This window comes from Oryx dammah, unplaced genomic scaffold, assembly GCF_014754425.2.
Source record: "Oryx dammah isolate SB20612 unplaced genomic scaffold, SCBI_Odam_1.1 HiC_scaffold_7, whole genome shotgun sequence".
NCBI lineage: Eukaryota > Metazoa > Chordata > Mammalia > Artiodactyla > Bovidae > Oryx > Oryx dammah.
Genome location: NW_024070191.1, coordinates 12,593,669 through 12,610,411, shown reverse-complemented (window position 1 = coordinate 12,610,411; position 16,743 = coordinate 12,593,669). Strand labels below are relative to the sequence as shown.

General features: G+C 37.3%; 1 protein-coding gene across 1 annotated transcript in view; it reads right to left on the bottom strand.

Annotated features, from left to right (window-relative positions):
- TENM3 (teneurin transmembrane protein 3) overlaps positions 1–16,743 on the bottom strand; it is a 185,766-nt gene that overhangs the window by 117,732 nt on the left and 51,291 nt on the right. Inside the window, exons 5-9 of the mRNA XM_040242877.1 lie at positions 8,451–8,665; positions 3,375–3,585; positions 2,232–2,333; positions 1,827–2,021; positions 561–761 (exon numbers count right to left, since the gene is read on the bottom strand). Coding sequence (XP_040098811.1) covers positions 561–761; positions 1,827–2,021; positions 2,232–2,333; positions 3,375–3,585; positions 8,451–8,665 — 924 coding nt within the window. The remainder of the gene's footprint in view (positions 1–560; positions 762–1,826; positions 2,022–2,231; positions 2,334–3,374; positions 3,586–8,450; positions 8,666–16,743) is intronic.

The window sequence follows — 16,743 nt, the reverse complement described above, 5'->3', positions numbered from 1 at the left end:
AAATATTTTTTTCTTTACAATAATACTAAAGGAGAATTTTTTTTAATACTAAAGGAAAAATTTTAATGACAAATGATGAAGCCTGTTTCTTTCCATACTAAAAGAGAACAAATCTCATTACTTTTAACATTTCTTTCTATAAATGGTCACTTTAATAAAATCTATATTAAGTGTAATAAGAGTGTTTTAAAAATGATTGGCCTGGTCAAAAAGTTCCTTTGGGTTTTTCTGTAAGACGCTATGGAAAAATCCGAATGAGCTTTTCGGCCAACCTAATAAAATATGGTGACCTTTGTGTGTGTGCTCAGTCATGTCTGACTCTTTGCAACTCCATGGACTATAGCCCACCAGGCTCCTCTGTTCCTGGGATTTTTTTCAGGCAAACATATTGGAATGGGTTGCCATTTCCTCCTCCAGGGGATCTTCCCAACTAAGGGACTGAACTCTTGTCTCTTGGGTCCCCTGCAGTGGCCCGCAGATTCTCTAACACTGTGTCACCTGGGAAGCCCATGGTAAACTTTAGCTAAACAATACTAAACACTCAAACATATGAACCTCACCGTTGGAGCAGTCTGGGCCAGTCCAATTAGGGTCACAAGTACAGGAGCCACTTTCTTGAAGATATGTTCCATGGCCAGAGCACTGGTCTGGACACATGGTCTTGAGTATTTCACAGTTGTTACCACCCCATCCAGGATTGCAGTGACATTCCCCATGGATACACACACCGTGATTAGAACATCCAGGGTCTAGACAGTCAGCTAGTGGAAAGAAAGGAGAACCAATTTACCATTAAATCTAGAAGATATACACAGTACATTCAGAACAAAGAATTAAATCCCAATTTACCTGAACATTTTGGCTACTCAGATATTTACCTACCATTTGCAAGAACTTGTCTCTGAAAATGCAGAGAATTTATGCAATAAAGCATTAAGAGACATGCCATTTAGGTAATGGAGACTCTTACAAGGATTCGTAATTCTCACTTCTGCTTTTGAGACGACCGCTTTCCATTCTGCCTAATCAGAGAGTAATAAGTACTGGCTTCACTATAACAAAATCTGAATCAGCTGGCCTAATCCATAACCACTGAATACTGACAGCTGTGTGGGACGCTCACATGTTTGAGAAATAAATGAGTTGCATACCCTCTATCCTTCTTAATTCACTTTAATGTGCTTTAGATGACGAAATTTAATTTAGCAATTTGACTCAATAAAACTTTACACTTGTAGGGTCAATGGCCTGAAAATTTAATTCCAGAGACTTAATTGCATTACTTTGTGTGTGCAGATCAATAAAATCAATTTGATTGAAGAACGGAAATGGTGCTTTTCTGCTTTTTGAAAAAACTAGCTCAAATGCACTTTACAGTATAGTATCTTAACTATCATCATTATATATAGTTATGGAGCAAACCCATGATATATCTTTTTCCATCAGTCTATTATTATATTCAATATTCATCTTTCTAGAGATACCAAATGCTAACAGATTTAGAGGCTGGCATCAAGGTGAAAAATGGCAAAGAATAAACAAACAGTCCACTGTTGGTTCCAAGACACAAGTTTTTGCTTATTTTCTCAGAGTGAAAAAAAAAATTATTCACACAATTGAGAAAGAGCAAAGGGACTCCTTGGTATTTTTACTTTTTATTAGGTAAAATGTTCATGAAGCAAAGCCTCCATGAATATGGAAATCAAAATTACCTTCAGAAGGAGGCATATAAAAAGATTCATTGCCAAACTAAAGGTTACACATATCACCTGTTTTTTCTTTATGAATATCTAAGAATAGACTTCGGCAAATATTGACATGTTTACCTTCTTCGCAATTTTCTCCTTTGTATCCGGAGTTGCAAGCGCAAGAGCCCATGATGCAAATCCCACGGCCCCCACACTGCGGGTCGATGCACTGCGTCGTGGGCACATCGCATTCTGTGCCCTTCCAGCCGCTGAAACACAGGCAACGGCCCTTGGAGTACTGGCCGTTGCCACTACACAGCACCGGACAGGCTGCTGTGAAATAAAGCACGACAGGGGAATTATCAGCTGCATTTCCCATTGAGATTCGCTCAAAGCAGCAGCACGTCGTCGTTAGAACAAGCAGTATGCCATTTCTCCACCCCCCGACCCCCCACCTTCTTCCCTGTCTTGGGAGTTTCCTGAATGACTCATGTTTCTACAGCTTATTTATCTTGGCTTAAGAAAAGAATCTATGTCGCATACCTCTTGAACAGTCCGGACCCAGAAATCCTGGAAAACAATGGCAGGTTCCAGAAACGCACTCTCCATTTCCATGGCAATTTCTGGGGCATTCCACCACAGACTCTGAAGAAAAGAAAAAGAAGTGATTCTTCCTGTGCACCCTGCCTCCTGTGCAAGGTAAACTGCGTCACTTTGATCATTTTAGCTACATCTTGAAGGAAGTATGGATGGCTGGCTCCATAATCCCAGAAAGGATTCATTTATACCAGATTGTGTATGTGCTAAGTCCCTTCAGTCATGTCTGATTCTTTGTGACCCCATGGACTGTAGCCTGCCAGGCTCATCTGTCCATGGGATTCTCCAGGCAAGAGTACTGGAGTGGGGTGCTGTGGGGAAACATCATGTAGCCAAGATGGCGAAAGTTGAGCTCTCAGGCCCTCTCGCCTCACATCCTGTAAAGAATGATGCTGTATGGTTATGTAATAGCTGAGATCACTTATAACACTGAGCATGCATATCGCATATCACCTGCTTGGCCATGGGCCACTTTGGTTCTGTAAATGTATACAAGCCCCACCTGAGAAACCCCTTTGCTGCTGCGCCAGTCTGGAGAGAATAAACATGTCTGCAGTTTCTACGGCTCCTCGAGCTTTCTTCCAGCTTCCCTGCTCGTGCCTTACCTACCCTGGGTTCAGTGAACAGTGTGGGAAGTGAGACAGTTGCCATTTCCTACTCCAGGGGATCTTCCTGACCCAGGGGTTGAACCTGTGTCTCCTCCACTGGTAGGCACATTCTTGACAACTAAGCCACCTGCATCTCTGATGTCTCCTTCAGTGGCAGGCAAGTTATCACCAGAGCCACCTGGGAAGCCCCTAATACCAGATTATTTGAATAGTAAAGCAAAACACTGCTAATTTCAAACACAGGTGTTTTTAATTTTTGTGATACACTCTCCTCCTCCAAGCTACTTTCGAATAACACTCTTTCAGTGCTTCATGGTATGTCAACATATGCATAAACAAACAATTTAAAAAATAACTTCTCATAATTACCAGGCTCTAACATCCCAGGACTCACTCAGGACTGGTGAAAGTAATTTAGTTTCTATTTAACACAGCGTTGAGGCTGGACGCCTAGAAGTGATACCTGGAAGATGGTCCTTACCTATCACAATGGTGTTGAAGGACACCTGCTCTGCATTCTTCCCATCATTATAAAAAGCCAGATGCCAGATTCCGGAATCCAAGTACTGGATAAAGCCGGCCTCGTGGAGACTGACAGACCTTGCCTGCCGCCCAGCTCTTTCGGACTCCAGCAGGTTCCGCTGCTCTCTTGCGATCAACCTGCTGCCATCTAGGAGCTCCACAAAGTCATACTGAGGACAAGGACAAGGAAACCTGTTTAGCAGTCAGAAATACTACAATGGCAGGAAAACGTTCCTGATGGACAGGTCTTCTAGGTGTTGTATTTACAGGGGTGATGGAGATTACCGCCTGCATACCATTGTTGTATTTAACATCACGGACCATTTCTTCCCTTAATTTTATTTAATTCTTCCGACTGATGGAAAGTTTGTGAGTTTAAGCTATAGAGAACAGACCTGGGGTTTGCCAAGGGGCAGGGTCGGGGAGGGATGGAGTGGGCGTTTGGGACTGCTGGGTGCAAACTATTGTATATAGGATAGATAAATAAGGTTTTACTGTATAGCACAGGGAAATATACTCAGCATCCCACGATGACATGGAAAAGAATGTATGTATAACTGAATCCTTTTGCTGTATAGTAGAAATTAATACAACGTTGTTTAATCAACTATACTTCAATAAACTATAATTTTTTCTTTTCAAAATTTGTGAGTCTAGGTAATTTGGGGCTACAACCATAAACCTTCATCATTTTTACTTAGACATTAGATGATCTCTTAAGGTTTTCTCCTAATTAATACTTAAGTAGTAACCACTGCTACTGAATACTTATTCTGTGCCAGGATTATTTTTGTTCATCATTAGCAACATTTCTAGGAAGACGTTACTGTTTACACTTTAAAGATGAGGGAAACTGAAACCTGAGCAGGGTCAGATAGCTGGTCAGTGGTGCAGGTGGTTTGTGAACTGCAGTGAGCTTTGCTCCAAAGCTTGGGCTGTTTCTACTACCTGACTCCACACCTCTCTGTGACCCTGACAGAACCACTGCAAGCGCCATGGAGAAAGCCAGCCATGGAGTTTTACTTAGTTGCAGTTAGATTAAAAACATATAATAAGATGCCTTTACATCTTTGATCGGCTCTTCTGTCCATGGAATTTTCCTGGCAAGATTACTGGAGTGGGTTGCCACTTCCTTTTCCAGAGGAGTTCTGAAAGGATGAGCCAATTATTATCATGAAGTCAATCATCAATAAACAATATTTATTCTAGTAAGATTAATCATGCATGCTGGGCAGCTGGAAGAATTTAACCAGAGAATTCAAAGGTAATTTTTAAAAAATGTGATGTGGCGGTAATAGTGGGATAATATTTTGTAGTCAGATAATTCAGTGAATTTGGAAGACACTGCAAAGACTTCTCCAATAGTTTTAATAAAGTTGTTTGACAAAAGTTTCTTAAAAGTAATTATTCAGTGTCCATAGACTTTTAACCCAGTTTCACTTTATTCCTGAGGTATGTATTGACGGTGAAAAGTACACTACAGCGCTATCTATATAAATCATTAATGTTAGAGCACTGCACGTGTGAATCATTAATATTCTACTTTCTGATAGATTCCTTAAATGGAATTTCATCAGAGGTCTGTTTAACGAAAACTTATTTATAATGAATCCCTTAATACAATCAAATTGGAAAAAAATCAGTTGTTGAGATTCAGAAGATCACAGTTTAATTCGTTGCCACTGTACATAGACCTTTTCAGGACAGAATTTAGAATATCTAATTCAGCTTCCAGCATACTAAATTTTAAGTATAAAAGCATTTTTTGTTATTTTTTTGGTGCAGTCGAACTATACTATAACATCGTTCAGCTGTGAGGAATGTAGAAAAAGCCATAATGTGATCAGCATTCAAACTTTTTTTTTAAATTTATATCTTACAAGGATGAAGATAATGACCGGTGTGGATACCTGAACTACAAAAATTTCACTAGAATTATATTCCAAAATTATCAGAGGAAATTAACTCAGCACTTCTGAATGGTGCCTCTGTCTCAAATAAACCATTCATTTTCTTATCAGTTTTAAATAGTTGCATAAGCATGGCAAAAAGACCAGAAAAAGTTTCTTTTGATGGTTCCACTGCATATAAACGTTTCTCTCCCCTAGCATAAACACAGTAACTGAAAAAGTGAAAGGGAGGAAATTTTGAATTTTAGTAGGTCTTTCAAGCCCTGTGAAGTGTCACCTTTCATCACAGAAATCACCATTTTGCATCACACTTTGAACAGTAAACTAAGGCTGGAGGGGTAAGCATGGTGAGGAGTAGTGGATGGTTGTGGAGTAAGTATCTACCCAGCTCTAGGCTCTTCCCCGGGGACGTTTCACACACAACCTCAGGAGGATATTCAAATACCTAAAGATAAGTTTCCTATATAACACTACAGCCATTGCTACAAAAAAAACCAAGTTATATGGAATAGAAATTTAGTAACCTTTGTTCTTTGGGTGTACTGTAATCACTTAAGGGCAAACCTGAGTTTTGTTCTGTAATACCTATTCATAAGATTCTTATGGATTTTGTGTGCAGCAAGTCTTAGAATCTTGTTATTTTTAGGACAAAATTCAGTCTCACCACATTGGGGGAGCGATCATGAAACAAAGCTTATACTGAAGGTATCGTGATGGTTCGTTTCTGAACAGATTATCCCTATTCTTAACACGGTTCAGCTACTAAAATCATGAGAACTCAGAATCTATGAATACCTAACTGTGCTCTCAATTTTTTGGTGGTGGTTTAGTCTCACTGTAAACACAGAGGAGGAAGCGATTCAACTCTTTCATTTTACAGACAGACACCGAGTCACCAGGAAGTTAGACTTGTTCAAGGTCACAAGGTCAAAAAGTGGCGACCCAGGTTTCTGACTCCCATTCTAAAACAGCTTCATGCAAATGCACTCAAAGGATATAGTATGCTATTAACTGTATAAAGCGAAATTGCTTCCTCAGGCTTCTAACTGTCCAGGAGAATGAATCGGGAATCAGGGGGAAGAAAGTCAATTGATTCCTTGGCAACAGTCACACGGACAGTTTTATAATGGGTCACAAAGACTTTCAAAACTCAAGTGATTATTCTGAATGGTTGGCCAATTTTAATTATTTTGGGCTGATTTATTTAACGTTCCTCAGAAACAGAGAAATGTTCAATTTGGGCTGCTTTATAGCATATTTCATGTTTAAACACTGAACTCGGAAACAGCTGTTTGCTCTGCTGATCCTGAATAAACCGGAGGAAGGAACTCTAATAACTGTGGAGCTTAAGAAAATGCATAACCTACTTAAACACATACATTGTGGGAGAAAAGAAAAGTGAATATCACGTGTATTGTGTTTAAATACCAGAAGAATTATGAGAAAACCTGAACTACACCTTTTATTCCCTAGTCTTTTACGGTATATATAACTTGCAAAAAGTCAATTCTAAATCTTTAAATAAACCTTTAAAGTGCTCAATGCATTAATTTTTCCTTGAAATTAATTTTTGGAATTTACATGTTACAAGCTTGCCATTATACTTAGAGGTATGTTTCTTGAGTTATAAAAATAATCATACATGATTCCAATGGAAAAAAAGTGTTTTTTTTTTTTTCTATTTCACTGGAATATTGTTTACTAAATGTAATCTGTCTGCTATAACTGAAGTCATGGAGAGCCACTTCTACTTAAGAAAAGCTTGTCATTACATCTTAGTATCACCTGTAACATGAACTAGAGTCAGATGTAACTATAATCTACAATTTACAACTGGACCCTGCCTAGTACATAATAAGAGGTGTTTTGATATGTGAGCATTAAAGGCATTAGTTTAACAATGTAGATATGAAAAATGTTAACTCAGAAAAATGAATACACCAAAGCATGGCATTCAAAAAATTCAGTTATATGAATTATATATGTACATGAAACTTTCTTTAATCCATGACATTAGAGAAAGCATGTTCAAATTTTTCTTACTCATCTTTTTTAAAAACTATTTTTATTAGTCTATGGAACAATTTTTCTTATAATTTATATTCTGAGGTTATAGAAAAAGAATTTCTCACAAATTTACATCATATAAAGCATCTGGTCTTCATTTAATACATCAAATTAGTCAGCATGAAATTCCATGGGTAAATAACTGATTTTTAGGCATAACTGTAAGCTCATCTAATTGTCCATTTTAAGTAACCATCTAACACATTTTTGGAATTCCTGTTTTTGGAAAAAGTCTAAGCTCCAGTTTTGTGGTAGGTAATTTACATAATTTCTGAGATGTAATGGGATATCTTTAAACCACAATTTCCAATTTACATTCCATGAGTCAGGATTGGACCATGAAAAGGTCTATAGGATTATTTATTTATTATTATTATTTATTTTTTATTTTTTATTAATCTGTGACAGTTGTGAAATGATTTTCATGAAAGCAAACTGACTTTAAAGTTATTTGAACCTATAATATAGGAGTATTTGAATTGTTTTAAATAATGTGATCATCCTTGATGATCTATGAAAGCTTTTTTGCCTCTGTATTTTAGTGTTTATCATATTTAGATGAGGAATTGTGGTTTGAGTTGATAAAAGTTCATATTATATATCTGTTTATGGTCCCATAATTTCTTTACAAAGAGTAAATCTGACATAAAGTAAAAACTATGTATTTTCAACAGAATGAACACATGTTTGGGATGAAAATGTCATGTATTTATTATATGAAAGTTGTGTGATCTTTGGAAATGATCACAGAATTGTTCTGAATCACTTGGAAAATCCATGATGTTTTACCACCTAGATGATGTTCAATATTCATCAGGTTACTCACAAATTCTGTACATTTTAATCAATCAATACTGATTAAAGCGAATCAGAAAGAAAAAGCTGTTCTTCCTACTAATTCAAAAGTCTCAAGATAAGTGTCACCTACATTCGAAACTCTCTTCGCTGTAACACATCAATACAAAAGTGGTCAAAGAGTTAAATAGGTGCACTTAAGAAATGGAATGACTTTAAAAATGCAAACTAGCAGTTTTCAATTTATTGGTAATAGAGCCTACCTGAGTGTGGGAGGGTGGTAAGCCTTTGCGGCCATATACTCCAATCAAGGCATCTTTCTGAAGAGAGATGTTGAATTTAAGAAACTGTGGCTGATCTATAAAGAGTTGTGATCTCCAGAAGATACCGGGAGGAACCTCTTGAATCGCTCTTCGGCCAATATCAAGTTCTCCAGAATCTATGGTATTATTTTCCTGTGTAAATCCACCTAATTTTCCTGAATGTAAGAGATTCATGGAAAAAGAAGGGAAAATTAAAAAGAAACAGAACCAAAACTAAAACAGCCTTCTGACTTTCCAAAAATTTTTTTCACTGAAATGCTCAGAAATTTCATTTCCTTCTGATAAATGAAATGCTCTTCTTTATTTCTAATTTTCCCTTTAAAAGGTTTTTCTCTGTTAAGATATTCTTCAAGTAATCCTGATTTAGCACATTCTTTAAGATATTTAAGTCAAAATCCTTTTACTTTCCCCCCACGGTACACCTATTACTGCAACTGTTTTCACACTTACAGTCTTTCTTGATCATTTGAAACATTTAATTATCTTACAAATTATATGTGGTGTTATTTCTTGGGAGAGAATAAGTCTGGTACTTATCAGCCATTCTAAACATGCTATAACCCTGCAAAGTGTAAATTAAGGCCGAATGGACTATGAAGATTTCCCAATCAATCAAATTCAAAATTCAGATGATTGCAAGCAGTTGTAAATTATTTTAATGACAGAAGAGAGTCTTCTATCTACAAAGAACTATTAATTTAACATTGAGTTCATTTTGGAGCATTTACTAGGGACACAGAATTGTAGGTATTAAGAAGAAACATAAACTAGGGAACAGAATCTTAGAGATTATGGACTTTGGCTTTGACGGCTTCTGTCTTCAAGCAAGTAATTACCTGGTTTGAAAGACGACACCTACAAACTAATAAATGACGGTCTTAAGCGATGTATGGTTAAGGGTCAGAGCAAAGTGATATCACGGAAGGCTGGAGCTGGAAAGATGCCACAGAGGGGCGGGCATTGAGCTCTACTTCGTAGGGCAAGTAGGATAAGGTTTCTGAGTAGAGGTAAACTTTGTAATTAAAAACATGCAATGGAACTGAACACGTGTTCGGGCAATGGTAAGCAGATCCATTTTGGCTAGAAAAGAAGCCTAGAAAACTGGTCCTGGAGTCAGACAAACTGGAGTCTGAACCCTGACTCTACTGGCTAACTAGCTGCGTGACCTGAAGGTGTATACTAATCTTCTGGTACTAAATCTCATCTGTAAAAGTAACCATGCATGCACAGGACTCCTCTAAGCTTTACATGAGGTATTCTATATAAAGCACTTGGCTCTCAGAAGATTTCAAATGAATGGAAGACATCTATGGATTCGCCATGGGAGAAACAGAAGATAAAACTGGAAAAGCAAAAATGCTATCAGATGGTGGAGGCCCCTGAATGCCAGGTTAAAGAATCTGGTCTTCTCATATTCATGGATTTTTTATTTTCAGTTCTATCAAACGGCATTATTCCACCCCTTTTCCGGGAGTAGATGGTTTTGTGTGTGTCTCTGTGTGTGTGTGTATCTGTGTCTGTGTACAAGGAGATCAAACTAGTCAATCCTGAATATTCACTGGAAGGACCGATGCTGAAAATGAAGCTCCAATACTTCGGCCACACGATGTGAAGAGCTGACTCATTAGAAAAGGCTCTGATTCTGGGAAAGATCTGAAGGCAGGAGGAGAAGGGGACAGAGGACGAGATGGTTGGATGGCATCACTGACTCAATGGACATGAGTTTGAGCAAGCTCTAGGAGATGGTAAGGGACAGGGAAGCCTGGTGTGCTGCAGTCCTTGTGGCTGCAAAGAGTCAGACATGACTGAGCAACTGAATAGCAACAATGTATGTGTGTGTATATGTGTATATATATATATATATATATATATAAAGCATTGTGTTACTATGCATATAATTCATGGCACATTTTAAAAATAGACACTTGTAGAGCACAGGGAATTCTGCTCAATGTCATGTGGCAGCCTGGATGAAGGGGAGTTTGGGGGAGGATGGATATATACATATCCAAAAAAAAAAAGTATATATAAAAAACCAGTATTTTCATGTCAAAAAATTTCTAAAAAACCCAGATACTTGAAATTAGAGAAGGCAATGGCACCCCACTCCAGTACTCTTCCCTGAAGAATCCCATGGACGGAGGAGCCTGGTAGGCTGCAGCCCATGAGGTCACTAAGAGTCGGACACGACTGAGCGACTTGGAGAAGGAAATGTCAAGCCACTCCAGTGTTCTTGCCTGGAGAATCGCAGGGACGGTGGAGCCTGGTGGGCTGCCATCTATGGGGTCACAAGTGAAGTGACTTAGCAGCAGCAGCATATACTTGAAATAGATTTACTATGGGTAAATTACACTTCAATGCCACAAAGGCAGATTTTTGTTCCTATGTCTTGTGTGTGTCTGTGTGTGTGTGTCTGTGTGCGTATGAGACCAGGAGAAACTGAATTCAAGATTAGTCATGAAGGAACCTTTCTACCACAAAAATTTAAGGTAGATATCCAGGTTATGGCTATTAGGGTCTAGAGTAACGACAAATCACACTTATGGATGAGTATGAAGTCTGAGGGAAAGTGTTACTGGTAAGTGTTGGGATTCTTTTGTACCTGGACTATTGCATTCTACAATGAAACATGACCATCAGGTCAAAGGACAGCTACAGCTAAACAGAGATCCATGAAGTTTCTGAGAAGGTGAAAGGTGACACAAAGTCATTATCTCAAGGCATTAAAGTGCAGTTGTGTGGGAACCCTAGAAGTGGAGAAATAATGAGAATACAGTTGTAATAACCCAGGTAGGTAGCAGGAGGGGGCTGTACAAGAAAGCTTAATAAAAAGTCATTATTTACAGTCTCACTTCCTCTCTTTTTTTTCCTGATGTCCACACTCATGGCAATTAACAGTCCTTCACCTGCCAGGTCTATTTTTGTTGAACTAATTTACCAATATAAAATGCTCTTGAAAATAAAAGTTCAAAATTGGGTTACAGTAATCACTGTAATTTTTCATGTATCAACTCAGACTATCAACTGTGCATCACTTACTGAATTTTAAAATATTTATCTTATGATATTAATATTCATTTTAGCAAAACTAGAATATATAGATAAAAGGATAAAAAATATAGTCCTACACCCAGAGAATATTTTTGCTTGCTAGCAAACCAAATATCTTTATTTATAGAAATTTTTAAATACCTGAGATCAGTGTCTGCTTTTCATTTTGGAAGCTTTTGCACAAGAACCTACATTTGTCATAAAGTAGTTTTTATTGAAAAGATTAAGGAGGGGGGGAAAGGGAATTAACTTTTAGTGAGAATCTATAACATGCTAGGTAGTTTCATCTATATTATGTATTTTAAATTTCAAAACAACTCTGTGAGATTGATACTATTTTGAGATGAGGAATTTAAGGCTCAAGAAGTAAATTATAACCCAAAGGGAGGGTTGAGTCAAGGTTCAAATAGAAGTCTGCATAATTCCAAAACTATGTGTCCTACAGAATCAGCTATATAACCCATGTTTTTTATTAAAAACAAATACTTATTTCAAATTATTAGGTTTTAAATTTATCTGTCTATTCCATATAAAATCAGGTATGTTAGCCCACTAAAAGACACCAGAGAAACTGCTTAGCTTTCAGGTTTAGGACATAAACTTGTACTTTATTTTTATTGGGAGGGAATGCTAGGCTTTGTGTGCCATGCCTACTATGACCTAATATTCTTCATATTATACGTGATAGTTGCTCAGTCATGTCTATCTCTTTGCGACCCTATGTACTGTAGCCTGCCAGGCTCCTCTGTCCTCTGTAAGTTTTCCAAAAATTAAGACAGTAATCCTTTTGAATATCTAGTATTAATGATAATATAACAATCTATTAAGTCCTTAAAGGGAAACATCACATAGGATCAAGACCAGAGAGCAGATTACATCACATAAGCAGAGAGAATATAAATTTATGACATTTTATCAACCTAGACACACATATTTACTTTTAATTTAGTCAACTTTTCTTCACTTCTAATGTGTTAAATAAACTTATTGTGTACTTATTACATGCCAGACACTATTCTAAATTTTTGACATCTACCCTTTTATTCACTGTTGATTAAGTGAAAGTGAAGTTGCTCAGTCGTGTCCGACTCTTTGCGACCCCGTGGACTGTAGCCCACCAGGCTCCTCTGTCCATGGGATTTTCCAGGCAGGAATACTGGAGTGGGTTGCCACTCCCTTCTCCAGGGTATCTTCCCGACCCAGGGATCAAACCTGGGTCTCCTGCATTGGAGGAGGCATATTCTTTACTGCCTGAACCACCAGGGAAAATTCTTTACATTATAATTATTATAAATTCCTAATAAGTTTTGGTTGATTTCTACATATACTATTGTTTAAAATACTGAGTAGAGTAGTAGTCCTTTATCCCACTAAGATCCATTAGTACCCGTATTTACACATGAGATCATTCATATTTAGACTCATTATGTTCACAGATTTCTAACTCTATTATTATACCTTATTGCCATTAACAAGTTCTATTGTTCCTATCTGAAGCTTATGTGATTTAATCTGCTCTCTGGTCTTGATCCTATCTACTGCTGCTAGAAATGGCTTATAGATGTTTTAACAGTGTACCCATGCTTTGAGAGCTGGTCAGCATTAGCTGGTGCTAATGCCAGCACTGTTTTCCAAAACATCATCTTTGCCCAAGGGCATTAGCTTTGGAAACAGTAACCAAGTTCTGAGTTCTAGGGTTTCGGGTTTTGCTTTATTGCTTTCTATATATCCTGATTTTGAGGTGTTGAAATCTTTCTCACTGCAACAATATGTGTACCCACTTCTGGGTGGAGAAGTGTATCTACTTGTACAGTTAGTCCCATAGTTAATTTAACAGGTGGCTCTTTTTCAGAAAGAAGGTTATTTTTAATTGTAATACAAAAGAACCAAGGTTGAGTGGACTGTTTCTTTTTTGTCTACCTGTAATGGAAAAATCTTCCTAGAATTTCAGAGTTCCAGTGCCCTTGGAGGTTATTTGGTCCAGTATTCTTCAAACAAGAGTAGTTCATACCCCTATGGAACATGAGGATTTTTCAATGTAGGAAAAAGGGGAACATTATTTTATGGAAATTATTTCTAGAACCTCAACAATTCCCATATTTAGACTTCCATTACAACAGACAGGCATACTTTTCACATATCCAGAATCTTTCTTTGATACACTCTTTTAGAACGTAAAGTTTCCAGTGTGTCAGCATGCAAAATTGAAAGTATTTTTGCTGATAAACATTCTTTAAAAAAAATTTTTTTTTAATATAAATTTATTTATTTTAATTGGAGGCTAATTACTTTACAATATTGCATTGGTTTTGCTATACATTAACATGAATCTGCCACAGAGAGACACAGATGTACAGAACAGTCTTTTGGACTCTGTGGGAGAGGGAGAGGGTGGGATGATTTGGAAGAATGGCATTGAAACATGTATAATATCATATATGAAACGAATCGCCAGTCCAGGTTTGATAAACATTCTTTAACCAAGATACCATAAACCCAAGGAAGGTCTCTTTTGTTTTTCCTGCCATTCACGTATTTCTAGCAAAGGCAAAGTGCAATGAAGTTAAGAAACGGACTATTTAAGACTGCTGGCAGGTTTTAACATCGGATGCATCAAGAGGGAGAGAGAAATCTTTGTTTTGTGCCCTGTCACCCACTCACCCATTGTCTCTGAATGCTTTTCATCTGCAGAAGAGTTTCATGATTGCAAAGAGAACATCAATAACGTAAGAAGTATTCACGGCAATGATGCCTTATTTAATCCAATTGTCAAACTCCTGGCAAGGCTCTGAGTTTTATCCATCTCTCTACTGCCTGCCTAGCATAGGAATTCTGAGCTGAGATGGTTGTGACAAAATTTATATTAATTTATTTGAACTGAAAAAAAAAACAAGCCAGACTTTTTATGGAAGAAAGTAAGTTTGATTTTATTGAAAACTAGCTCTACCAGTAAATTAAATAGTGAGTATTTCCCATACATTTGATGAGCTAATTAGAGATACTAAAAGTATATAATATGATAAAAGCATTCAAAAGAGATTATAAGAAAGGTAAATGAAAATGAACAATGGCTCCATTTTCCACTGCATTCTGTACATATCAGATAAAATAAAGTGCCACTAAGTAAAAGAATAACATATAATTAGTGGTTTGCCTTTTGCTAAGCCTTGGTGAAGCCTTTTCTGGTGTACTCCATGGAAACTGAGAAATTTGGATTGGTTTGGAAAACTGCGTAAAGAATCTTTTTGAAATCAGGTAGCTGCCAATTCTTCACTTTCAATAAAACTGAAGAAGAAATGTGGTGGAATTGACACTTGTAGACCACTAAATATACTTTTTGGAAACAGATCACTATGTGATTTTTAACAAAGGACTAACAAGGACTTCGAATAACTGAATGAGACACCTTCCTAAAACTATTCTTCCATTCCCATCTGCTTATTTTGTAGGGAGAGTTCTTATGTTTACACTTATAAAAAAAGAAAAACAGGAAAAGAATTGATATTGAAATTTGCTTTGCTCTTGTAATAGGTAATATTCATCAGTGAATACATAAACTGTCTGAAAAGTCTCCACCTCATTCAGAGAGGTATTTTTTAATACATTTTCACTTTTCATATTTAATAATTATCAAAATGCTGACACTATGTATATCATAATTAGGTTGATTTCAGCCAAATATGTGCAACTGATAAATGGAAACAAAATTCAGTATAGAATGAAACAGATTAAAAACACTTAAGAGTACTATGGTTGCAGGAAATACAACTCAAATTAATACACATATTTTAGACTCACAAGAACAAAATAGTTTAAGATCACTGATCTAGCTTATCCTATGAAATGTGCTCATTTTTAAGTGGCTATCAATGTCTCTCTGCTTCAAATTATTACACTATTTAGAATCTAGGATTTATTTTGAATCGAGGTCTCAAAATGTCTCTTTCCTAAAAGGTAGATGCCGACCTGACCCTCTCGCTATAATCAGTGATGCACAGAGATAAGGACATCACAGATTTCTCTCTGCTTAAATCCATGGAACTGGCCGCTAATATTAGTACAACAGTCCTGCTAAAAAGCCTCTATCTGAATGTCAGGAGACTAGAGTTTTGTGAAGGTGCTTTGTCTTTTTAAATTCTGCACTGTTGCTTTTCAAGTCATGGCCCTCCTCTCATTCGGCCAGGTCAAGCGTGGTCGTTGCTGTTAGCATTTTCAAATGCTCTGTATTGATTGTAAACACACCTGGAAGTCAGCGTGCCACTGACACCGTTTGATAAACTTGTAAATACTTGGACAACCTTTCCCTCTGAAGCTCGTCAGTCCTCCCGGATAAAAGCCTGGAAACAGATGTCTTTCATCATGTCCTGAATTCCAGAAAACTTTGGCTTCAGAGGAAATGAAAGGAGGGCTAGTTTTAGTGCTCGCCATCCTCCCTTACTGAGATCACTCCATCCTTAAGCCCCCAGAGTCTGAACCTGGGAACGATCACAGGAAATACTAAGGTGGTCTGTAGGTTTTACCAAGAGAAAAAGGAGGAAGGATGGAGGAAAAAAATAGATAGGGCAACAGACTGCCCTGTAGTTATTCTAAACTCAAAGTGTGTGAGTTAGGAATCAAACCAATTAAAGCCTTCACAGTTAGAGTGAGATGTACCACATCTTCAAACACAATAAAGTATCATCTTGAAGGTTTTCCCCCCCCTGTCCTGTTGTGCCTCAACGTGGGAGCCACTAGCTGTCTTTTCACCTGCTAACTGTGATTTTTCGTTTCATCAGTAAGTGTGTGTCACAACAGTCTTAATGTCTTAAAATACGGCTGTCAGAGTGTGAAAGCATAAAGAGGCTGAGTACACATGGCTATTGTTAGTCCTCTCCTTCTTATGCGATTCCCAGTTTATATAGAAACACATCAGTAAAGTGGCATTTCTCAGATAACTCCATTAAACAAAGGACTTTGTACTCTGAGACATTTTATGAATAATAGTTTATAACCCCCGGATATCATAAGGACAAAACAGAGTAGTACTTAAAAATCCTATCAGTAATTTAGGGGGTTTGGTATCTGTTTGAGAATTACTCTGTGACATCAGAAAACCACTCAAAGTTAAAAAATACTACTCTTTGGGGTCACAGATGTCATGAGCCTGCTGCCTGCACATCATGTGAGTGAACTGGCCTATACT